General features: G+C 41.0%; 1 protein-coding gene across 1 annotated transcript in view; it reads left to right on the top strand.

Moving 5' to 3' along the window:
- Positions 1-26613, top strand: part of LRRC2 (leucine rich repeat containing 2) — a 75040-nt gene that overhangs the window by 29196 nt on the left and 19231 nt on the right. Inside the window, exons 3-4 of the mRNA XM_077816379.1 lie at positions 2472-2628; positions 13357-13493. Of these exons, the coding sequence (XP_077672505.1) occupies positions 2472-2628; positions 13357-13493 (294 nt within the window). The remainder of the gene's footprint in view (positions 1-2471; positions 2629-13356; positions 13494-26613) is intronic.

Genomic DNA, 26613 nt, shown 5'->3' with positions numbered 1-26613 from the left:
CACCCTGACAGCAGCATTGTCTGGCTATGTAGACTCTCTCCTCAAGCCCTACACTACTAGCACTCCCAGCTATCTTCGACACACCACTGACTTCCTGAGTAAACTACAGTCCATCGGTGATCTTCCTGAAAACACCATCCTAGCCACTATGGATGTAGGAGCCCTCTACACTAACATTCCACACAAAGATGGACTACAAGCCGTCAGGAACACTATCCCCAATAATGTCACGGCAAACCTGGTGGCTGAACTTTGTGACTTTGTCCTCACCCATAACTATTTCATATTTGGGGACAATGTATACCTTCAAATCAGCGGCACTGCTATGGGTACCCGCATGGCCCCACAGTATGCCAACATTTTTATGGCTGACTTAGAACAACGCTTCCTCAGCTCTCATCCCCTAATGCCCCTACTCTACTTGCGCTACATTGATGACATCTTCATCATCTGGACCCATGGAAAAGAAGCCCTTCAGGAATTCCACCATGATTTCAACAATTTCCATCCCACCATCAACCTCAGCCTGGTCCAGTCCACACAAGAGATCCACTTCGTGGACACTATGGTGCTAATAAGCGATGGTCACATAAACACCACCCTATACCGGAAACCTACTGACTGCTATGCCTACCTACATGCCTCCAGCTTTCATTCGGACCACACCACACAATCTATTGTCTACAGTCAAGCTCTACGATACAACCGCATTTGTTCCAACTCCTCAGACAGAGACAAACACCTACAAGATCTCTATCAAGCATTCTTACAACTACAATACCCACCTGCTGAAGTGAAGAAACAGATTGACAGAGCCAGAAGAGTACCCAGAAGTTACCTACTACAGGACAGGCCCAACAAAGAAAAAAACAGAACGCCACTAGCCATCACCTTCAGCCCCCAACTAAAACCTCTCCAATGCATCTTCAAGAATCTACAACCTATCCTGAGCTGTAGCTCACGAAAGCTTATGCTCAAATAAATTTGTTAGTCTCTAAGGTGCCACAAGTCCTCCTTTTCTTTTTGTGGATACAGACGAACACGGCTGCTACTCTGAAACCTATCCTGAAGGACGACCCATCACTCTCACAGATCTTGGGAGACAGGCCAGTCCTTGCTTACAGACAGCCCCCAAACCTGAAGCAAATATTCACCAGCAACCGCACACCACACAACAGAACCACAAACCTGGGAACCTATCCTTGCAACAAAGCCCGTTGCCAACTGTGTCCACATATCTATTCAGGGGACACCATCATAGGGCCTAATCACATCAGCCACACTACCAGAGGCTCGTTCTCCTGCACATCTAGCAATGTGATATATGCCATCATGTGCCAGCAATGCCCCTCTGCCATGTACATTGGCCAAACTGAACAGTCTCTACGTAAAAGAATAAATGGACACAAATCAGACGTCAAGAATTATAACATTCAAAACCGGTTGGAGAATGCTTCAGTCTCTTTGGTCACTCGATTACAGACCTAAAAGTGGCAATTCTTCAACAAAAAACCTTCAAAAACAGACTCCAGTGAGAGACTGCTGAATTGGTAATAGCTCACCTTACCTGATCACTCTGGTTACAGTGTGTATGGTAACACGCATTGTTTCGTGTTTTCTGTGTATATGAATCTCCCCACTGTATTTTCCACTGAATGCATCCGATGAAGTGAGCTGTAGCTCACGAAAGCTTATGATCAAATAAATTTCTTAGTCTCTAAGGTGCCACAAGTACCCCTTTTCTTTTTGCGGATATAGACTCACACGGCTGCTACTCTGAAACCTGACTTCTCATAGTGACTTTGGTCACTCCTGTATGCTGGGTGAGTCCTGGCTTTCTCTACTTGTGGGGAAGTTCTTGGTTTGTCAAGTCACACTCCCTGCCTTGCTGGTTATGGTAGCACTTAAGCCTTCCAGAAGAAGGTTCTATTGAATTCCAACAAGTGAGCCTAATTTTGCCATCAGTTTTCTACATAGAGAAGTCTAATTGAAGTCACTGGGAGTTGTGTGTGTATACTAAAAGGCAAAATCTGACCTAGTGGCTTTGGATGGCGATCTGTCTGCACTCTTTTGAAGTCCGTTCAACACCTTTGTTTTTAACTTCTTTGCAAAGACAATATTTACTATCCTGTTGCAATAAATTGGAAATGATGTGCACTATGCATTGCAGCCCTATTGACCAAATACACTTTACAAAAGTACCTGGATAGGATGATTGAAAATGATCACTGGGAGGACAGGACCCACAGTTCAGACTGTCTGTTGTAAACCAATTTAGGTAGCAATGAGCAGTGGCAATGCTCCTCCTAGAAGGCAAACTCCTGGAAGGGATGTTAACAAAGTACCATCCTACCCCAAGAGAACCAAGGGAAATTAAGAGGATAGATGTTAGCCTGGCTTTAATTCAGAAATATGGAAAAATAAAACACTAGCCAAATGCTTTTGATCTATGTAATCTCATTTAATTACAGGAATTTCCAGATTCATTGGAAGAACAGACACATCTGAAAGAATGGCATATCTACAAAACACAGATACAAACCATTCCAGCCTACATTGCCCTGTTTCAAGAGCTGAAAGTATTGGAGTTATCAAATAACCAGATCACACATCTTCCAGTTGAAATTGGTATGTTGATTTGGATTTTGCTATTTAATTTTGTGGTTAAATGTGCAAATGCATGGTGGTCAATTGGCATGAAGCTCCTTCTTGTAAATATAGACCGACCCAGTCCCAAAATATGTTCTCTCTACTGTTTTCAGCAAATAGTTATGTCTGGATGTTTACTGTTTTTCTGATACTTTATATGTACTGAATCATGTATGATATTTTGCAGTCAAACCTGGCCAAAATAAAGAGAGAATGACACTCACCTATTGTTAAGTTGTTAGGCAGTGACTTTGGTTTCTATGGTGCGTTGTTTGTTTTTAAGTTCTACTTAAGAATGGACAGCGTTTTATGGCCCATTGTTGGGTTATCAACAATGAGAGCAACATCACGGAACACCAGCCTGAAACACACAAGGTAAAGTGCACGCGCGTACACACACACACACACACAAAATAAATAAAATAAAAATTCAGATACTAGCAATGGGGAAACCCACAACATATAATTTTGGATAAACGCCTTTTTTTAATCCATCCATTTCACCTCAGTAGTGAAGGGATCTTAAAAAAAGGGCTATTTCCAATCCAGGCAACCAGGGGTTTTGCTCAAGACCGAATTTAATTCTTAACTCATATAGTCTGGCTTTTATTACTTTTAAGTTTAAACACATGCTCATACTATTTGGCCTTTTAGTGGTTTACAGTGGTCTCTCAAAATTGTATTTTGTTTTTGAAAGATTCTACCAGTGTGAGAGAGCTTTGTTATACTTAAAATGAGGAACATTGCTGGAACTGGTACTATCAAAGCAGAAGAAACCCTCTGTGCAGCTAGAAACACAGTAAGGCTGTAGCCTACTCTAGGGCTTAGGCCAGGCAGAGAGATTTGAGTCTGCTATTGCTACCTACTCTTCTGGCCGTAGAGACTCGTGCTTTGAGATCGAGAGGTCCCAGGTCCATGCCCTGCAGATGACCCAACTGGGGTGTCAGTATATATATAGCTATATACAATGCCAGTATATTCATTCAAGTAAACGAGAAACAAGATTTAAAAAATGAAACGTCCCTCTTTTCAATTATCTGTCCCAGAATCTTATGCAATCTTTGCTGGAAAGACTGCAGCAGAGCTGCAGCGCAGTCATGGCAGTTAATCTGTCTCCCAAGAATTCTTCTATTGACCTAGCGCTGACTCCGCCGGGAGTTAGGTCGGCTTAGCCATTTTGCTCAGGGGTGTGGATTTTTCACCCCTCTGAGCAATGAAGCTGTGTCAACATAACTTTTTAGTGGAGACCTGGCCTTAGCTTTTATTTCTATTTCTTTTAGTTAGAGACTTGGTACTTGGAGTTCACTGCCAAATTTGGCTTTCCCAGCTGGTAGAGTAACACTGATACTTTTGATTTATTTATTTATTTACATTGTATTTTATATAGATAATTGCCCACTGACATAAAAAAATATTTTATAGGGGCATTCCGGTGGCTAAATAGTATAACAAATCATAAACAAGACATAAGGAGGAGATTATGAACATAAAATAAAAACTCACAGTCTGGCTGTTTTATCTGTATTTTAACCTTAAAACTGACATAGGCCAGTGGGCTTAATTGGTGGAAACATTCCACAAGGCGGCAGTAGGGAATAGGGGGAAAAATGATTCCAAAATTAGATTCTATGTGAGGTACCATGAAAAAAATGGTGAACCATAGTTGTCTTAAATTAACTAAAGACAGGACTGCCTAGACTATTGTATCCCATATTAAAAAAATACCACTGCTTAACCATTTGAAGCAGGTAAAGGCCATTAGAGTTTCTTCAGTCTGTGGTGATACTGGATATTAACAAAGAAGTCAGTCCTGCACATCAAAGCTGATTAAGAAAAGTAATAATATTTGTTTCAAGGAATAAAGACATAAAAGCAGGTATTACTGGCATGACCGGTTCTCTACAGAAGGATGATTTTGAAGCCATTCAAGACCTACTTTGGTAAATGAGGATAAAAAGTTTCAGATTTGTTTGCTACCAACCAATTATCTTTTTTTAAAAAATCCATTCATTGGACTAAATTTTGCCTTCAGTGATTTTCATGCAATTCCCAGTGAAAGAATTATTCTGGAGAAGTTCTATGACGTGTGTTACACAGGAAGTCAGACTAGATGATCATAATGATTCCTTCTGGCCTTGAAATCTATGAATAGCAGCTGCAGTTTCTCTGCTCTATGCGTGAAATTCAGCCCTGTGTGTAGGGACTGTGTGGGGTGTATAATTACCAATTAAGTTCTGTTTTGTGTTTTTTCAGCGGTGCTTAGCTTTGTGTGATCTCACTGCATAATGTTGAGTTTTGAAGGTTTGGGGCCCTACTATGCCAGTGTGAGGTCCTCCACACCACATAAGCCCTGTGCTGAGGGCGACTGTCTGCACAGCAGACAAGAGGGGTGTCTGCACAACCCTTACCTGCAGTGGAAAAGTCTACAGGTCAACTGTGCATAGGTTGGTCTTGAAGGCCGTGATAATGGATGGGCTGTGCGTCCCAGCAATCCAGATCTTGTGGTGTAATTGTCTGTGACATAAGGGCCTGATCTAAAACCCATTAAAGTAAATGGGAGTATTTGGGTCCCTTTGTATCAGGTGCCTCATGAGAAGAGGCTGCTGCTGCTATTTCAAGATATAAACTAGAATACCAGCTAAGGGGGAGGATTTCATCTCCCTAATAACTTTGCAATCTACCTGTTAGAACTGATTACTCAGGTTTTATGCAAGTGGAAAACTTTAAGCACAAGTCTTTCCATGCAAACCTCTGTGCGTGTTGGCAGGTATAAACAGAAAAATGCCCTTGACAACTGACTTCCTAAGGTGAGCCAGGCTGGCAGAGGGTCACTCCTGCAGACCCCGTAAACTAGATGGGATGGAGATTTGGGGGGATATCTAGCCAAATTTTCACATTATAGATTTTTTTGTTTCAAGAAAATCCCCAAGAAATTCTATACACAAAGCTGTATTTTGCTTTTTAAATAAAAGAATTGTAGGATATTGTGTTGCATTATTTTAAAAGTACTATGTGGTCATATAATTAGAGTGTTTTTTTGGGAACGGAGTTAAGATTGTGTGTTCAACCTTAACTTTGGCATTGCCTGATTTTAACTGTGAAATCTTGATATTCTCTCTAAAATAGGCTTTTTTTGTTTGTTTGTTTTTTTGGGGAGGGGGCGGGATGGAACATGTAATCAATTAGTTCAAGTCTAATCTAGAAAATAGAAAAGGAGTACTTGTGGCACCTTAGAGACTAACCAATTTATTTGAGCATGAGCTTTCGTGAGCTACAGCTCACTTCATCGGATGCATACCCTTTCCACGGTATGCATCCGATGAAGTGAGCTGTAGCTCACGAAAGCTCATGCTCAAATAAATTGGTTAGTCTCTAAGGTGCCACAAGTCCTCCTTTTCTTTTTGCGAATACAGACTAACACGGCTGTTACTCTGAAATCTAGAAAATGTACTTTAGTCTAAAAAAGCAGCTTGGCTTTTAAAATTTCTTTGACTATATAACATACTGGCTGAGACATCAGTTTTGAAACCACATAAGTGTGATCTTAATACCCATTGACTTAATGGGATGTACGTACACTCTTAATCTCTTTGCTGAAGCAGGGCCTGAATGTGTTTACCTCGCTCTAATGGCTAGTTTGCTACCACCTAGCAGAGCTGTTCCTTCAGCTCGTGTGGTGGAGAGTTGTGCTTTGGTATAGAAAGTCCTGGCTTCAATCCTTGCTGATGGATAACCGCTGGTAGGAGTTGTTCTTAGGGAAACAACTACTTCTTGCACCATTGAGCTGTTAAAAATAGCTCTCAGTGACATTATTCCCTGTTGTTTATTCTGTTCCTTTGACAAACATTCCATCACTTGGTAGTAAGTTTAAAAAGGAAGTGAAAACTTCCATTAAAGTGGCAGTTAAATTGATCATGCTGTTGATGATATGTGAATTATAGACTTGTAATTCACAAATTATCATCTCCCTTAAACATACCCAATCTTGTAGAAATCAGGGAGGTTTTTTTTTTCCATTTCAGGTTGAGTAATCATGGGTACTGTATTTGCATAGATAATATCCAGTTTGGCAATATTAACTCTAGCATTATAAGAACATAAAAACTTGTTAAATCAGGGGTATTTTTAGAAGTAAATTAAATAACAATAGCAAAATAACTGCTAGCAAGTATCAAGGTATCTTCATTAGGTTGGACGTAAGCCTGCTTGATGCTGTAACTTCAAGTTTGCTGTTTTATGCTCCTGTTGCAACCCTGGGAAACTTATGAACCATGGTGAATACTCTATACTCTGTTCGTAGCTTCATGATAATTCACAGTACGGAATGAAACATGCTGCTACAGGGATGGCTTTAGAGAATTGTTTACAATATTCCCTTTTGATTGTAAATGCTTTGGCTTTTAAGTAAACTTTGCATATGGAACTCCCCATTGGAATTCACTATGAACGTGATCCAAAGTCCACTGAAGCCAATGGAAAGACATCTGTTAGCTTCAATGATGAGACCACATGACTCTGTCTAAACTAGACATTTATAGACATGTACCATGAATCCAGTTGCACAAAACTCTGAGTGGGAAAAAAATAACAAATTACATTTTAAAATTGATTTTGAAATACCTAAAATTCTCAGTGTGCTATCTCAGTGAGCTTCCAGAATTAAGCTGGGAACTTAACCCCCCTTTTCCAATGTTATATAGTCCAGAGGAGGTACAGGATAGCAGATCTTAACTTTTTCACATGTTCAATACTGAATATTGTCCAGAGGAGGGTAACATTTGAAGAAAAACTCCATTTGGGGGAAGGTGGAAACATTTCTCTGGCAGGTTGACTTTTCAAAAAGTGGCAGTTGTTTGCAGCTGCTCACAGGTTCGGAATATTATAATAAATACTGGGAGACACGGATTTATGGGCAGAGGGGAAGTGAGGTTGTCATAAGACGATTTTTCCCATGGCTGTCTTCTCCACACGTGTTATATTCTATCTTATCTGTCTGTCTAATCTATCTTTTAATTTGCTTAAGATATCAAGAAGGTGAATAATACACTAAAATGTAAAAAACCAAACAAATAAACCCCCTCTGCGTTCTGGACAGCAAGGGACTTTGCCAAGGTCAATTAAAATAAATAAATAAAAATGTGCTTATTTACTTCCAAGGGCTTCAGATAGTGGCACTGTATAAATCAGAGCTCCCACTGTGAATTCTGACATGCACACTCCTCTTTATGTAAACTCTCTTTGCTAAAAAAATTGTATCTATTGATTTATCTTTTGGTTTTATGCTACCTCCCATCACTGTAGTATCTCAGAACCTTACAGATAAAATAAACTGGTAAAAGAAATATCCCCTGGTGGACGTACCTGGCTCTACTCTCCTTTTAAATAATAGGAAGATCTGGGTGGGGTGAGTGTAGAAAAGTTTTATCAAATAGAAATAATTTGCTGCATTCCTTAAAGGTGATTAGACTCCAGATTCCTCTGACCTTCTCCAGATGTTAATCTGACAGCTAGATCCCTTCCACTAAGAATGCTTTCTCCCTGGTTTCCACACACTTTGTATTGGACTTTGTGATCTCCATTGTCCCAGAAGAATACAACTGTTTTGGTGATCCACAGAGAGATTAGAATTGGTATTCCATTTTATCTGTTCAGAAAAAAAAATCATAGTCAGATAAAGTTTATATGGAGCCTTGATCCATCAAATTCCCTCCTCTCAAAACAAATAAAATCAAACCCCCACATTTGCCCTGTCCTCACCCCAGAGATTTCTTCCCACCACTCCTTGCACCGCTCTGATTCCTTGAACTTCCTCCTCAGTCCTCACAAATGGTTTCTTACTCTTAGTTCTTTTTCCCCAGGTGGAGTCTGTCTCCATCCTCCAACCCAAATGGACTTCCTTATCTTCCCCTTCCACACATTCTGCTAGAGAGGGACTTCTAGGTTCTCTTTGACTCACTACCATATCAGGAACCCTCTGACCCTAGACCCCCTCCCGCATCCCAAAGATAATATCTCAACATGTCCATGAAAATTAGCGCAATTGCAAATGGGATTGATACTGGCCTTCTGATTTTTTAAATCCAAAATTTTACATGTGGATACATAGAAACTGGACAAAGGGCAAAATTTCACTAACAAAGGTCACTTTGTTAAATAATAATGATAATTTTAAAAAATGATATTACTTTCTGAAGCACCACTCACAACCCCAAGCGTTGCCTATTTGTTATGCCACAGTCTGATGCCAAAGTAGATTGTTCAAGAAATCATAATCCCTCTCTTTTTCTGGGATACTTTGATTAGCAGTGAAATAATGAACAATGTTGACATTTAAATTGTCATCAGTAAGCTATAGAGTTTATACTCCTTGAAATGAAACGAGGCTGGAATCACTGGTGTACCAGAGAGGATGAGGAAAAGAGATAATTTACCATTTAATGGACCAAAAGAAGGTCTTGTGTCCAGCTAATTTGGCTTGACTATTTCAGACCAATGCAGACACCTGCTTTGCAGTTTTCTGTCGGCTTATAGGGGTGGAAGAACATTGGTGAAGAATAATGTCCTTAGGTGATAAAAACTACTTTATAATTTTGTCTACTTTTACTCTCTTAGCCACCCCCTTAGAAGCTCTAATGCAGGCTTGTCTACATCTTCAAGTGGCATGGCAATCACTATTGTGCTGCTTTGCATATTAAAAATTAAAAGTTATAGAGTTTAATTACTGGGTTTAATTTTTTTAAATAATGAGTTTAAAAAATTGCAATGAGAATATATGGTATCTCATGCAACAGCTGTGATGGCATAGCAGGTTCTAATTAAAAATAAAATATTCTTAGACATGAAATTGCCAGGGAAACTATGGGTTTCATTACTGCTTTAACTGCCTCTGCTTGGAAAATACAAGAAGATGTTAGCTGTTTAATGCTCTAATTTATATTTTTTATGGAATGGAAAACTCAGTGCACTAGCCTCATAAAGAGAAGTCAACCACAAAGCTGTACCAGCCACAAGTTTATTGTTGTGGTTTTTTTTTAATTGTGAATTTATGCTTGAACACCATCTGAATGAAGTATTGACACATGTGGGGCCAAATCCTGATCAGTTCCATGCAGCCAAAAACGGGGAGTATCCCTATAGGACTACATAAATGGGCTGCATTTCTGGCTGATCAGTCTCAGGGCTGGCTAGGCCTGGTACATAAGGTTTGGTTTTAGAGGGAAGGAGACACAAATACAGCAGTGCTTGTCCCCCTCATCCCGCTCAATCAGGCTGTTCCAGTAGGACAATTTTGTTAAGATTTCTCACTGTTGCTATCACCAGTTCAGCTTCACCAGTGGTAATGCTGCATCCTGCAGATCTACCCTGAGCAGGGTTAGACAACAAAGGGCTTAAAACACCAATGGGCCTCAGAAGCCTGATGTACATTAACACTCCACCTGCCAGTGGAGCAGAAATGGTAGTAGGGATGGCGAGAAATTTTTGCAAACATTTCCTGGCGGGGACCAAATTCTCCTCTGGTCTAAATGATTCCAACTCCTATTCACTTCAATGGGAGTTACTCCTGTTTTAAAGCCAGGAAGTAATTGGGTCCATGCTGAAAGAAATCTTTCCCATCAGACTCGATGTGTTCTTCCTCCACACATCTACAGCTCAATGATTTATTTTTTTATAATGAGGTGATAAATTGATGCAAGATAGGCTAAATAGTACAAATAATACCTTCATTTCTCTAAATCATGTTACACTGGATAGGCTAACATTATATTTTGATGCACTTCTAAATAGAATAAGCGGTTCACACATTAACAATTTAACACCCTAACTACTGCTATTATCCTCTTGCACCAGCCAAATGAATCTTGTGTGATAGTACTACACTGCCAAATCTATGTCTATTGTAGTCTAAAGGCTAATTCTTCTCTTGCCAGTTTAACTGAAACACTTAAGAGGAAAAAGGGAAAACAATAATTTCTTATGTGCATAGAGCTTAAATACTTACTCAGTTCTTCGTGAGGCAAAGCTTCACCAAGGCAATGGGAGTTTTGCCTGAGTAAAAGAACATAAATAAAAACTAAAGTCCAGGCCATGCCTCTTAGCTCAGTGAATCTGCCTCAGATGCCACAGAATAACGGTGGGGGCTTCTACTTCCATTGAACGATCCTAGGCCCTGTCCCGTGGAGGGTTCACTGTGGATATGGGGCTCAGTAGCTGGGGAGAATGTAGGCCAGGGCAGGCTGACATGGAGGCAGGCATATTATCTTCCCCTGCAATCTGTAGAGGCTCCCCTTGCAGAGGTTCCCCCATATAAGGACCCTCCACCTCCACCCTCACTGCTCCTTAGCACCAGGGCCGGATTAACTCTCCTGTGGCCTGGGGCTATTAGATTTTGTGGGCCCCTGTATACAAGTCTTTTTCTTAATTTAAAACAAAATGATCACAATTGTGGCATCGAGGCTACTAATGCTGTACTAAACTTAACTTAAAGTCGTTCTGTGGTTACATTCAGCCTTAAAACATGTAGAATGTAGTTAAGTTAATTCAAAATAACCTACTTCTTACCTTAGAACAGCTGTTATATTAGTTTATTTCTGGGAGGGAGTTTGGGTACAGGACGGGGCTCCAGGCTGGGGTAGAGTGTTGGGGTGCAGGAGAGGTTGAGGGGTATAGGCTCTGGGAGGGAGTTTGGTGCAGGAGGGTATTCTGACCTGGGGCAGAGGGTTGGGGTGCAGGAGGGGGTGTGAGGTGCAGGATCTGGCTGGGAAGCGCTTACCGCAGGTGGCTCCCGGCTGGCGGTGCAGCAGGGCTCAGGCAGGCTGCCTGCATGCTGTGGCCCCACGCCACTCTCTGAAGCAGCCACCAGGTGGCACATCTCTGTGGCCCCTGGTGGGGGTGGGGATGGGGGGAAGAGGCTCCACATGCTGCCCCCACCCCCAGCACCGTCCCCGCAGCTCCCATTGGCCAGGAACCCACTGGCCCCACTGTCTAGGAGCCGCTGCCAGAGGGATGTGCCAGTCACTTTTGGGAGCCACCCGAGGTAAGCACCACCCAGGGCCTGCACCCCTCACCCCCTCCTGCACCCAACCGCCCTGCCCCAGCCCAGAGCTCATACCCCGCACCCCCCCCCGCACCCAAACTCCCTCCCAGAGCCTGCACCCAGCAGTGCGTGGAGACTCATTGCCCCTTCCCCCAAGGGCTGCAGGGATGTACTGTCTGCTTCCGGGAGTGGAGCAGAACCAGGGCAGGTAGGTAGCCTGTTTCCTGGTGTGCTAGGAGGGAAAGGAGTTGAGGGAGGGAGGGGGAGGAGTTTCTCACTGGGGCCCGTGGACCCTCTGGAGTACCCTCGGGGACCCCAGTTTGACCCCACTTTGAGAAACGCTGCCCTAAGATATCATCAGTGCCTAAGATCCAGCTGACAAGGACCATAGCTTTCAATAAAGCAAATAATGTAATAACTACATTCTCCTTGTCTTTCATATCAGATATGAGCATCAAAGTCATCGAGATTACACAAAAGAGTGTATAATGCTTGATATTTGCCAAATGCAATTCTTGATGTCCTCCAGTAAGTTTGGTGGCAGGAGGAATCAATGACGATAAAGGCCATGCCAATTGTCACAGCACTCTCCAGCCAAAAGGCAAACTCTTTATTCCTTTCTAGCAGTAACCAGGGGTGAAAGTAAGTCGAGTGACTTACCGGTACGCCGGGGCCCCTGGAAGGAGCGGGGCCTAAGGCGGAAGGGGCGGGGCTGAGGGAGTCAGAGCCAGCCCCAGCCCACCCCTGTCCTTCTCCTTTTCGTCCTCCCCGCTGTCCCCTACCGGGGTAGCAGCAGCAGCCCAGGGCTCTGGGGGCTATTTAAAGGACCCGGGGCTCCCCTGCTTCTACTGCCCTGGTCCTTTAATTAGCCGCCAGAGCCCTGGGGAAGTGGCAGGGCTCCAGCAGCTATTTAAAGGGCCGTGGTGGCAGAGGCAACTGGAGCCCCAGCCCTTTAAATAGCCCCTGGAGCCCCCGCTACCCCAGGGCTCCGGGGGCTATTTAAAGGGCCCGCGGCTCCCCTTCTTCTACCACCCCGGTCCTTTAAATAGCCCCTGGAGCCCTGGGGTAGTGGCAGCGGGGCTCCAGCGGCTATTTAAAGGTCCAGGGCAGTAGAAGCAGGGAAGCCCCAGGCACTTTAAATAGCCACTGGAGCCCTGCAGCCGCTACCCCAGGGCTCCAGTAGCGGGGCTCTGGAGGCAATTTAAAGGACCTTGGGCTCCAGCCACTGCTGGGAGCCCCAGGCCCGTTAAATTGCCCCCGCGGAAGCCCGGCTGCCCCAGTACAGTGCACTAGCTCTAGCCAGTATGCCGTACCAGGGCGTACCAGCTTACTTTCACCTCCGGCAGTAACGGAGGGCCTAATTCTGCACATGATCCAGTTCCTATTGAAGTCAATGAGAGTTTTGTCATTAATGCCACTAGAAACATGATTAGACCTTTTGTGAGTTGCTGGGTCCTTTCAACTGCCATGGAACTCATTTGGAGTTGAGGGCATTCCACACCTTGACGGTCTGGCCCATAGTGACTTCAGTGATGTTTTGAAAAATATTTATGTCTGAATACTTTTTTTTGTAACTAACTGGCACATAGGATGGCTGTTCCTTTGCTAACCTGAATAGACCTTTGATTCTTTTGTGCTTCTGCCCTACTGATTTTAGCTCTTTATTTTAACAGGTTGTTTAAAACAACTGAAAGAACTCAATGTGAGTTTTAATAATTTGAAGAGCATCCCTCCAGAACTGGGAAACTGTGAGAATCTGGAAAAACTGGATTTGGCTGGAAATCTAGAACTTACAGAGCTCCCATTTGAAGTAAGATCTCCAACTGCATTTCTTGTATCTGATTTATTTGGGCTGTAAGGTATTTCATCACATGCAGCATAAACAGTGATTCTTACAAACTGATTTCACACACCATCACATACTTCAACAATACAGTTTTAGTAGCAATGTCATTGAAAATATCTTAGAACAGACAGAACAGAGCAGGGCCAAGCGTCTGAGTGTCACTTGACAAATGACTAAATCCTGCTCACATTTGCTCTAATGCATAAGGGAGGGAAAGGGGCCAAAAGAGATTTTGCATATTGTTCGTGGCTAAGGGAAGGTGACTGAAGGCTTCCTGCCATGAAACACAAGTGTGTGTTGACAGCTTTATCCATGTAATGTCCCAAGTTGCAACCCCATGTCTATGCGGTGATGGTTTGTTAAAGGAACATGGTGCTGTCCCAAGCCAATAATGCTGTATGCTGCCATGAGCAGCAAAAACTGGTTGGCAGAAATGTAGGTACTTACATTACTCCTGAGGATCAGTATGCTCTACTTACTGCATTGTGATAGTCCATGGAGAGACACCCAGCTCTGCAACAGCAGTACATCCCTTATGTTGGATGCCTGGTTGTCAACCACTGCTATACACACTCGACAGGTGTTTGCTATTTAAGGCAGCAATTTGGTCCAAAATATCTATGGTGAAATTAAACAAAGTTGCTAATTTCATTTTTAATCTAGAAATTTCCTGCATTTTGCCAATGTCACCATCACTTCTCTAAACCTGGAATTTTTAAAAACTTCTTGGTTCTGTTGTAGATCAGATGTTTGGGTGGACAGTAGGTGTTCAGTAGTGTAGTGTGGAGAAACTGAAGCAAATCACAAGCCTGTTTCCCACAACCTCACATCACAAGCAAACATTGCGTATGGACATAAGTTATAGTATCAGGCCAGCCAGCAATTCCCATGTGTGCCTGTCTCTATAATCTTTATCCTAGTAGTTAGGGTACCTGCCTGGGATATAGGGGATCTAAATTTGAATTCCCATTCTAGAGCTCACACTTGAACTCAGATCTCTCCCGCAACCCAGCTGTGTGCTTTAACCACCAGGCTGTAGACTATTTTGAGATGGTTGCTTTCAGTGTCTCCTACTGAAACTGTTCCACTTTATGTAAATATATAAATTTTCATTGGACCAGAGAGACAGAGAGAGTGGTTAATGCATTTACATGGGGATAGGATACGTGGATTTAAATGTTCTCTCTGTCTGATTCAGATAGACCGATAAATAGGCTATTTGCCTGGAAAATTTTAAATTTTAAATCACAGTTTTTTAAAGTAGTAACATTATCTTTGATAATGTAATGTGTGTCTGACATCTGACTGTTAGATGGGCAAGAGATGGTAACTAGGGTGACCAGATGCCCCAATTTTTATAGGGACAGCCCCGATATCTGGGGCTTTGTCTTATATAGGTGCCTATTTCCCTCCACTCCTGTCTCAGTTTTTCTCACATGCTGTCTGGTCACAATAATGATAACTGGCAATAATTGCTTCTTCATGAATGAAAACTATTGAAATAACTTGAATTGTGTTTGGAACCTGAGAGAGAAAGAGAAAGATATTTTGAAATGCTTATAATACCTGAAAGAAATTAACATATTTACTTCTGAAAATTACCAATCAGATGAAATGAATGATTCACAAGAGAAACATCACAACCTCCAGTAAGGCTATAGGGTACTGTGTATGGTGTGTGTGTAGGTGTGTGTACAGAAAAATTACCCCCAAAGATATTTTTTATTAATAGATTGTCATTTGGAAAGTTTAACTTTTATTTGACTTTCAAAATCCTTAACAAATCTTCCTTGGAAGGTTACAGAAATGTGCAACTTGAAGAAAGCAGGTAACATTCTCCTCCATAAAACTTGCTTGAGAGAAAAATGGCAAACTTCAACGCATCAGAAATGATCAAAGTCTAATTTTACCTTGGTATTGTACATAGAATAATGGCCAGGGAGAAGCAGATAATATATATAATGATGGATTCAGGGAGATTGATAACATGCCTGTAATTCAGTCAAGAGTTTCTGACAGTACCATAAAAAGTTTATGAGATCATCAGAACTCTGAGACTGAATTACATCTTGAGTAATCAGTCTCCCTACTCTCTTTCTATCCATTTTTTTATGACAGCTGTAGAATATATAGAAGTTTTTGAGCTTTTAAAGCAATTTATTGAGGAATTTTATAAGGAGAGAATTCTGGATTTTTAAACAGACACAGAAAGAAAATATTACAAACTAACTGAATTAGAGGGGAAAAATTCAGTTGTGTGTGTCATATATTACCTGCTACCACTTTCTGCATAAAGGTGGCAAAAGCATTGTGCACATTCAGTCTGATACACCTGCGAATTCCATGTACAAATCATGTATTTGCACCACCAAATACCCATTTGACAACCAGCTGTCCAATCTGTGGGCACACCCACTGTGTTCTGGGACTGCAATATGTGTTCATGCATTTTTGCAGGTGCACCAGTTGCTCCTGTTTTTAACATTTCATCCATAATGACAAAGGATGTGCATAGGCCCCAGAATTTGCAAGTCAGCTATATATGAAGTCAACACATAACTGCTATATGTCAGGAATTTTCTGTAGTTTTTATGGTGTCAAATACTGAGAGGTGCTGAGCACCTGCAACTCACATTATTTCAGTGTAAGATCCAGCTGCTAACAGATGTGCAGCACCTTTAAAGATAAGGACCATTAACAATACAGTACATGATGACTTAGGTCTTTTACATCACATTTAGTTCGGTGTATGGGATAATATACCATAGAAACCATATATAGTTAAGTCTTTTTTTCACAGAACAGCTCTGCTTGAAGCTGAGATTCACTGAAGTCAATTAAACTGCAGTGTGAATATTGATATCATTCTGGACTTCTATATCATTATTCCATATCAAAAAAATCTCCCCAAAAGTCTATGTTAAAAGAGCATTATGGTTGCAAACTCAAGAACTCAAAAGTTAGGAAATACCAGAATTAACGCACACTTAATTCTGCCCCCTTTTCCAGATGCATTATGGTATAGACCTTAATGACAGGAGCTTATACTTTTTTTAACTTGTGCTTGTAGCGCTTTACTAGTAAAGGAAAACCAGCATACTATCCTGGCCAATCGCTTTTAGTGTGCGTGCTGATGCCACTATGAATGAAACTAGCTAGCTTGGTACTGGACAGTTTTCCTGCTATAGCTGTATCTACATTAGGGGCTTCTGTAACTTGGCACCCTGTGTCAATCAGGGATTACACCTCTTCACACCCCTGACTGACGTAGCTCTGCTGACAGAAGTTTGTAGCATAGACCTGGCACCAGCGTCAATAAGGACTGCTTTGTGTGAGTTACAGTTGGTAGGATCGTGGCCTTTGTCTCTGTTGTCTGTTTGTCTCTCCTTCTCTATCCTCCACAATGGGCACAAAGTCCTCACAAAGTATCATAGATTCATTGTCTTCTATGGAGCTGTGACAATTGCTTCTTTGCCCTAAAATCATGCTTTCTTCACATTTGAATATATCTGGACGAGAAAGATAGATTTATTTATTTACTTTATAAACATCCCCCCCCCCAACATTTTGCTAACACATTTGAATGAACATATTTTAAAGGTCTCATGTAGACAGCACAAGTTATATTTTAATATGTCTTATCTGGTTCAGGTGAAACCAAGCTAACTCTACAATGCTAATTTTTTAAAAATGTTTTTATTCTAGTCTAGACATACTTTTTGTGTGCATATACAACTGAGTGGAAACAGCTTGAATCCTAATGTCCCAAGCTCTGGGATTGGAGCAACAATGACTTGGAATCCCAGCACTTCAGACCCTACATTTCAAGTCATTTTAACTCAGCGCTATACACACACACAGTTGGGCAGAAAACAATGCAGGGTGGAGGGATAATTTATCCCATGTGCCTTTAAAACAAGCAAAGAAAATCTTCTTCCAAAAGCTACGGCATGTTTGATTGCATGTCACAGGCACTCCCTACGTAGTTGGCTATCTGCATTATTTCATAATAGTGTTCTTTACTGGGATAACAATGATACATTGTGGTTAAGACACAGAACCGAAAATCTGGAGATTGAGATTCCATCACAGATTCCTTGTATTACCTTGAACAAGTCACTAAAGTTGTTTGTGCCTCAGTTTCCTCATATGTGAAATGGGAATTATAATACTCACCTACATAGCAGGGGGATTATAAAGATAAATTAATTAATGATCACAATGTACTCTGACACTCTAAGAAGGAATGCATTATACAGACATAATTCTTCTCTCACTGACACCACTGTCAATCAGGAGTAACTCTACTGACGACTATGGAGTAAAATGTGTGAGAGAGAAGAATTAAGACCAAGAAATGTGAAGTATTAGTCTAACTAACTATTGACTCTAGATGCTGTTGATATGTTGTTACACATTGTGCAATTAATTTGTTTTCCTAAGAATTATAGATAAGTGTAAATTAAATACATGCCATAGTGTGCATTCATATATTTGTGTATGTATAAAAACTGATCTGACTTCAATCCTAAGTGTACTGCTTTCAGAAGGCAATGCTTTCAACTGTTATGTTACTGCATCACACAGTCACCATTTCCAATGCTGGAACAGCTCTTCCTAAGTACTCTTTTTGTGCTGGTATTTCATAGTGATACCTGCACTATGTGGAAGGGCCCGATCTCTAGTCAGTTCAAACTCCCTTGCCTTTAGAGGCATTCCTATTACTTATTTTATTGATTTTAATTCACTCAGTCCATCTCTGATAGGAAATATTTAAGAAGAGTTTTAAGCAGCTACTTTGGATTTTCGGTTCAAGAAAATCAAATTTAAAAATGATAACCGAGGGTGCAGCCTGGTTTTCTGAACTTCGTATGCAGTGAATAATGTATGCTGCTGTTATGGGGGATCCCAGCAGTCACTTAGATGTCCCTTTGTGCAGCCTGAACAATGCAGAGAGAGTGAAATGGGGTAGAGAATCTGCTCCTGCTCCAGCATATGAATATTTTGTCAGAGAAGAGCATCCTAAAATATCTTGAGAGGGAGTGAAAAGTATGTGTGTGTATACATAATATCTTGAGCACCTTGAATAAATTAATCAAAATGAGTAAATTTAGCTCTAAGCAGCATAAGGAATCATAGTGTGGTTTGTTTATTTTTAACGTAAGGTGCAACACTTCTGCAGAGTGAGCGTGTGTGTGTGCGCATCTGTGTTTTCATGTGCATGCATATGTATTTTAATTTTATTACTTAATATCCGGCCTCCAAAGTTCAGAGGGCTAGGAGATCATGTTTTCTTTTTGACATGCCATAATCTCAGTGTAACAGGTGGTAATCTTGTTTTGCATTATTGCTGCACAGATGGGTTCAAATAAACTGGAAACACTGGTCAATAGTTCCCAGAGGCCTTCTTACTTTAATCAGTCAGAAAGGAAAAAGGCTCACCTTTCCTCTGAACTTCACCTTCCTGTTATATTTCTCCTTGAGCAGCCATGTTACTAGCCTGTTCACCGTTTACAGGATGCAAGACCTTTACCTTGTTACAGGAGTTTTGCCTGAGTAAGGAGTGAAGTATTGGATCATAAGTAAAAAATGAACTTTATTAGTGCCCAAATCATTTGAGTTTGGTTTGTCCATGTACAGGTTCAGAACCACAAAACTGTGTGCATTGGCTATTCCTTCAGTGAGGAGGTAGCAAGTCAGTGGCAAAAGGCCTACTGTGCGTGAAATCCAGCTTCTACTGAAATCTGTTGCAATGGGACAAGCATTTCACTGTGTATGTTTTGCAGTTTAAGAAAGGTACAGTTGCTTAGCCTTGCTGACTTTCTGTTTGAGAGAATTTTATTTTGCTTTGGTTGTTCAATCAATGCACATGCTCGCCTGCGAAGATTAAAAGCTTTTTTTGTATGGCAAATCCACCTAACGCTCACGCCAAGTTTCACACTATCATAGCATTTGCCAAAATGCTGTCAATCCAAGGCAAAGAACAGCTGCTTTGTGAAAGTGGCATAAGATATAATACCAGACATTAGCAGGAGTGTGTGAAAATTGAAAGGGGATGGGTGCAAAAGTGTTAGGTATGGGAGGAGATACACAAAGGCATTAGCACTGCATGAGTTCTTATAAATGTTTTTAAAAGACAAGAGACTAAAGAAGGACATGAAAATGCGTTAGGAAACAGGATTATGTAGTAAGACAAAGGAATGTCTGTGTCAATTGATGTAGTTCTTGACCACGTGATTCAAAAATCTTATAATTAATATAACATCACTCCAAAGACATGGCATTCTCTACCAGAGCAAATCGTTTGCCAATAATAGCTCTGCCTTGTTAGAGAACTGATCCCTGTATACCTTTGTATTGTGATACCAGTGACCTTTACCTTTCACTTGAATTTTAAACAAAAGTAGCATCTGCTTCTACAAGCAGAGTTTAAATGGCACCAAAAAACTTTGTATAAACAAAGAATTACTAGTGGTGACCAAATGCTACCAAAAACTGAGCAAAAGAGAATTATGTGAACATTAGAATGTCACTAATTCATTAGAAAAATTTGGATTTAATTTTAAAAAGGTTTTGTTCTCTATAAATGAGGGGCAGGGTTTTCAAAAGTGTTCTGAATTGGCCCAACCTTGCTGTCTTTTAAAGTAAAAAATTAAACCTTGTTACAGGAGTTTTGCCTTAGTAAGGAGTGAAGTATTGGATCATAAGTAAAAAATGAACAATTCAGCAGGAGGAAAAGTTAGACCAGCTCTGAGTGTTTGTGAAAATCCTACCCTCAAATGTTACCTATTCACGCAAGCTAGAAAATCAGAGCCAGATTCTGCCAGATCCATAAATAGTTGTACAGTGATGGGAGAGGGAATGCAGAACTTTCCCTCGTTTGCATGGCCTACATAAAGAGAACACAGGGACTGCATTCTCTGTCTCTTTCTTTCGCTGGGGATGTACAGCACCTCAAGGGGGTGAAGAGGGTCCGGGAAAAAGCAAGTCACTTCTCCACAATGGCCCATAGAGTGAAAATGGGAAGGATAGCATAACGGGTTCCTGATCATGACTGGAGTCTCTGGGCATAACCAAATATTAAATAGGAATGTATTAAATTAATTACTGAGTACATTCAACTCAGTTATCAGCTAATTACAGGCTAGTTACATGATTGCAAGTTTCATTTTTATAGCTGTCAGCAACATTTAATATTGTTAACCATGAATTTTTGTATATCCTCAACAGTCTCTTGTGAGGGTGGACAGGAAGATGGGATGCAGCGCTATCAGTCAGGTGCAAAGTGTTAGTGGCTGCAGATGGTGCACTATGGGCTTAAATTCTGTCACCTGAGCCTGGGGCCTGCTGGGTATGCCCAGTTAATGAGGCTAGTTGGGCTGTGGCAGAATTGCCTGATTTGCTGGCCTGCCCTGTTGGCTGGAAGGAGCCATCAGGTGTGCATTTAAGCTTAGCAGTAGTGGTGGCAGGCTGCTGGAAACATAATGCTTAACGCCTGCAGCTGTAATCGCTTCTGTGCCTGCCTTGTTCCCGGTCCCGCTCCTGCCTTATTTTTGACCAGCTCCAGCCCTGCTGCCTTGCTCCAGCTCTGACTCCTTATCGCTGGCAGTGGCTTTGAACTTAGGCTCTGTTTGTGGCCTCTGTGATGCTTTGGGGTTTCACCTAGACCATTAAGGGGTTCTGTCATTGCCTGCCCTGGAACCCTAGGTGCTTCTGTGCTGTGTGGCTTTGGCTCTGAGCACTGACACTAGCAGCCTGCTTACAATACAATGTCTTCACCCTGGCTTCCATCAGCCTGGTTACTCCTTGCAGAGTGACAGCAACAGCCTTTCCAGTCCCAAGTCTGTCCAAAACCATCTCCCTTGCAGTGTTCAGTCCCTATCACTGGATACTCAGAAATTATTACATTCGCTGCCTCCAAAGAGACAGAGCTGACACCAGCCTGTTAGTTTAGCTGAGGATTTCATCCTTCAGTTTAATACACAGCACTGAGATGGTTTTGTAATAAAACAAGAATGTTTATTAACAAAGAACCGAAATTTGAATGACAATAACCAGATATGGCTACAGTGAAACAAAACAAAACACACTTTTTAGTGACTAAAACAACTTCAGCAAGTTACAATCTTTGTCTAAGCGGGTTTCTCACCTATAGTGAGTTCCAGCTACTCTTGGTTTTCAGGCCAAGAAGATCTACTTTTCATGAGCTCAAGGGGCGCTGCTTCCCCTTTGTCACCCAGGTGATGGATGATGAAAAGGCTTTTTTTTTTTTTGGACTTTGCTTATAATTCCCAAAGTCTATTGTCTCTGTTTCAAGAGCCAGAAAGCTTCCTGGGAGTGCAGGCTCCATCCCCTGTCATGATCATTAAGCGGTCTTCCCCCTCTTAAGCTTGATGGCTTAGTTTAACTTACACGTAGATGTACTTTTCATTGTCCTCCTGAGATATTACCTGTCTGTTTACATTGGAGACACTGGAAAACAGAGGAAACAATGATCTTTATCTTGGATTGGTTGGTCTTATACACAGCTTGCTGAACACCTTTTAAGAACGTATTTTCAACACAGATCTAAAGTTCTTTATACACCGCCAGTACCTACATCACACAATAATATTCATGACCAATGTGTTATCAGTTTGCATATCATAGAATCATAGAAGATGAGGGTTGGAAGAGGCCTCGGGAGGTCATCCAGTCTAACCCCCTGTTCAAGCAGGACCAACCCCAACTAAATCATATGACACCTCACTAAATATAACATCTTACATGACACCTTTTAGATACAGATTATGTCAACAGTGTGTTAAGGCAATAAGTATGTCAGGCTTGATGTGAGTTATGGTTTGATGTGCCCTCTGCCAGTGGTAATGAAAGGCTCCCAGCCTCTGACTGCCACTGATCTGACCTCCAGGCCTGACTGCCCATGCCCCAGATCGTGACGCACAGCTCCATATTATTTTTCCATTTTACCTGGATGATGCTGTATCTGTACCTTTTCAGTGTCAGGCAAAGTTTGGGACTTAAAGGTGAACAAGTTGGCTGACACAGAGCCTACATATAATAGAAGTGATGCTAGTGGCTTGGCGGAAGTAGACTGAAGATACAGAGTGGTTACTGTTCCTGTTGTTGAAGAGGTTCGTCATAAGAACATAAGAATGTTCATACTGGGTCAGACCAATGGTCCATCTAGCCCAGTAATGCCAGATGTGTCAAAGGGAATGAATAGAACAGGACAATTATCAAGTGTCCACACACTATGCAAGAGTTTTACAACTGTGGGTGATTCTGGGCCCCCAAATGAATCCAAGGAGGCATTGTTTGCTAAAAGTGAAGGCTTCTGTCTATGTCTGATTAGGTGCATGTTGTGAACTTTTCTTTTCCATGTATGTATTGGTTGTTTGCTCCAACCTCCTTCTGCCTCACTCCCTCATTGTCTCTCTGTGGCCAGCTTCATTCTCCCTGTCCCTCTTTATGTTCCCCTCAATCATTATATCTTTTCCTTTCCTCTCAGAACCTAGCAGAAGACACCCAGTACCTCACAGAGCTGGGCCCTGTAATATATCAGAAGTGACATGGAAAGGACAATGAATCTTATATTATGAAATTGATGGCTGGTAAATTTAGAACAAATGTAAAGAAATGCTTCTTCATACAGCCGATAGGCAACCTATGAAATTCATTGCTGCAGCATGCCATTGAGCCAGTTATTGTGGCTGAATACTAGAAAGCCCTGGAAAATTTTATGAACAATATCATTTATAGTTATGCAGGCTATGATAAGGTTAATTAAATCTCATTCTTCAGGGTATAAGCAGATAACTTCAGGGATAAAGAAAGATTTTTGTCAGCATGTAAAGTTTTGCAAAATTGATGTTTGATATTTTTGTTTTATTGTTTTTTTCCCCTTTCTCTGACATATCAGATATTGGCCACTGCTAGAGATAGTCTGTTGGACTGATCTGATATTGCTAATCCTATGTTGCAATGTTTTTACTAGAATGAATTAGTAGTTAGATATTTGGAGGGTCAGGTGTGTGTCTTAGCCCCTGTTCCACCAGTTGTGCTTTTGTTGCAGTTGTTGTTTATTTCTGGAGATCTCTCTTGGGGCAGGAAAAGGGTTAAAGAAAGTCTTATTCCCTGAAATTACTTTTAATATAGTTGAAAGATTTTCATCCTCAGAAGCTGGCACCAAGACCTCAGAATATTACATAATACAAAATGGTCTCTAAAAGATGGCTAGAGGCAATAAAAAAATTTACAGGCACTTGATTGAAGGACCTACTGTTGCAGTGAAGAACAGATGGAGTCCAGGAGCTACAGTACAATTTAAAAAAACAAGGTTCTTAGAAAACAAATAATCTTAATGTTTCCCAATGATCATACTACATTACCAAAACAAATCTTGAAAGTTGAACAGGACTGTTAAAAATAAATTGGGAAGCAGAGTGGTCTGAACAGATGTGTCATAGGATTGAGAATCAGGAAACCTGGGTTTTATGAAGAGACTCTTACTCTATTTGTATAGCACTTAGCACAATGGGACCTGGATCTCAGTTGAGGGCCTTTATGTGCTACTGTAATAGAAAAAAATATATATTTTATCAAGGATCAGATTTTCAAAAGAGCTCAGCACCCAGTGGCTCCCAGTCAGACACCTAAATTAAGTGGAAAGATTTTCAAAAGTATTGCAATGCCATTGAGATGCCAACTTCTGAGGATGAAAACAATGGGAACTACTGGGTACGGCAGACTCTTCTGAAAATCTGGCTATTTCTTTTAGGTTCCCAAATGACAGTTGTGCGTTTCGAAAATTTGAGCTTGATTGTAGAAGCTGAACACTTTTGAAAATCTGGCTCTACATTTAAGAGTAGAGGGCATCAACATTAATTTGGATGCTGTTGACTGTAAGAAGCATGGGGGATCTGTAAGTTGTCTAGAACTACTGCTTTAATGCAGTGATGTTATCTTATAAGAAGATAAATAGCAATCAATTATGTACATTTTTAATTTCCTGAGTTTCCATTGGCTGTGGCACAGCATTTTAAAATTGCATAAAGGAGCTTGTGCATCTTCATGATCTGGTCTCTCCTGACTGCTCTCCAGCTTTGCTGCAGAAAGGAATGTATTCATGGGAAGTCAGAGAGGAGTCAGTGCTTTGAAATGTGATTTTTGTTTTCTTAGACCTCAGTCCAATACATCACTTAAGCACATGCTTAATTTTAATGGGAGCAGTCCTATTGCAGTTAAGCAAATGCTTAAAGGCTTTGGGGGTTCAAGGTCTTATTTCTTGGCAGATTCTACACTGAATGCTAATCATATCTATATCTTCACCCCAGAAGAGCCTTCAAACATTTTAGTCCAAAGGAATTGCTGAATTAGTAATACATTCAGAATTTATATATATAGGATTATTATCCAGATCAGATCAGTCGTCCATCTAGTTCAATATCCTATCTGACTGTGGCTTCTAACAGATTCCTCAAAAGGTTGTGTCCCTATCATGGATCATAATGGAATAACCAGCCCCTTGGAGAAATTTTTTCCTAGCCCCAGGCAGGTAGTAGTTGACTTATGTCCTGAAGCATGAAGGTTTATGTCCCTTATTTTTCTATCCTATCTAATGTACCTGTGGATGTTTTCATTATCTGTATAAATGTCAAATCCTCTTCAGAATCCTGCTAATCTCTTTGACTCAGTAATACACTTATAAAGTTTGCAGACGATACCAAGCTGGGAGGGGTTGCAAGTGCTTTGGAGGATAGGATTATAATTCAAAATGATCTGAACAAACTGAAGAAATGGTCTGACATAAATAGGATGAAATTCAATAAGGACAAATACAAAGTACTCCACTTAGGAAGGAACACTCAGTTCCACACATACAAAATAGGAAATGACTGCCTAGGAAGGAGTACTGCGGATCTGGGGTCATAGTGGACCACAAACTAAATATGAGTCAACCATGTAACACTGTTGCAAAAAAAAGGAACATCAATCTGGGATGTATTAGCAAGAGTGTTGTAAGCAAGACACGAGAAGTTATTCTTCCTCTCTACTCCATGCTGATTAGGCCTCAATTGGAGTATTGTGTCCAGTTCTGGGCACCACATTTCAGGAAAGATGTGGACAAATTGGATAAAGTCCAGAGAAGAGCAACAAAAATGATTTAAAGGTCTAGAAAACATGTCGTGTGAGGGAAGATTGAAAAAATTGGGTTTGTTTAATCTGGAAAAGAGAAGACTGAGAGGGGACATGATAATAGTTTTCAAGAACATAAAAGGTTGTTACAAGAAGGAGGGAGAAAAATTGTTCTTCTTAACCACTGAGGATAGGACAAGAAGCCATGGACTTAAATTGCAGCAAGGGAGGTTTAGCTTGGACATCAGGAAAAACTTCCTAACTGTCAGGGTGGTTAAGCACTGGAATAAATTGCCTAGGGAGGTTGTGGAATCTCCATTATTGGAGATTTTTAAGAGCAGGTTAGGCAAACAGCTGTCAGGGATGGTCTAGATAATACTTAGTCTTGCCATGAGTGCAGGGGACTGGAGTAGATGACCTCTCGAGGTCCCTTCCAGTCCTATGATTCTATAGCAGCAAGTTCCATAGGTTAATTATGTAAAGAAAACTATTTCCTTTTTGGATTCATTGGAATCCTTCTTGTTCTTGTGTTTATAAGGGAATATATATAGGAGCAGCTGATTTACCATTTCTCTATTGTTCATTGTTCTGAAAATTTATTTTTCTTCATCAGCTCTTTAAACTAAAGTGTTATCGTCTGTTCAATTTTTCTTCAGCTTGATTGAGATCTTTGGGTATTACTGCAAATATTCAGTAAAGATGATAGAGAAAATTTCTTTCCATTCCTCTGATAGTTTTTGTTGTTCATCCCTGGACCCCTTCTATTTTTGCTGTATCTTTCTTGAAGACAGAGTGACCGGACGGGAACATAGTATTGCAGGTCAAGGTGTACTATTGATATATATAGTGGCACTATAATAATTTCGCTGTTCTAATATATCCCATTCCTTATGTATTAAAGTAGTATTTTCTTTGACCACCAGTGTACATTGAACAGAAGTTTTCA

Source organism: Eretmochelys imbricata, chromosome 5 (assembly GCF_965152235.1).
Source record: "Eretmochelys imbricata isolate rEreImb1 chromosome 5, rEreImb1.hap1, whole genome shotgun sequence".
NCBI classification, from domain to species: domain Eukaryota; kingdom Metazoa; phylum Chordata; order Testudines; family Cheloniidae; genus Eretmochelys; species Eretmochelys imbricata.
The sequence above is the reverse complement of the archived record's forward strand: the minus strand, read 5'-3'. Positions and strand labels throughout refer to the sequence as shown.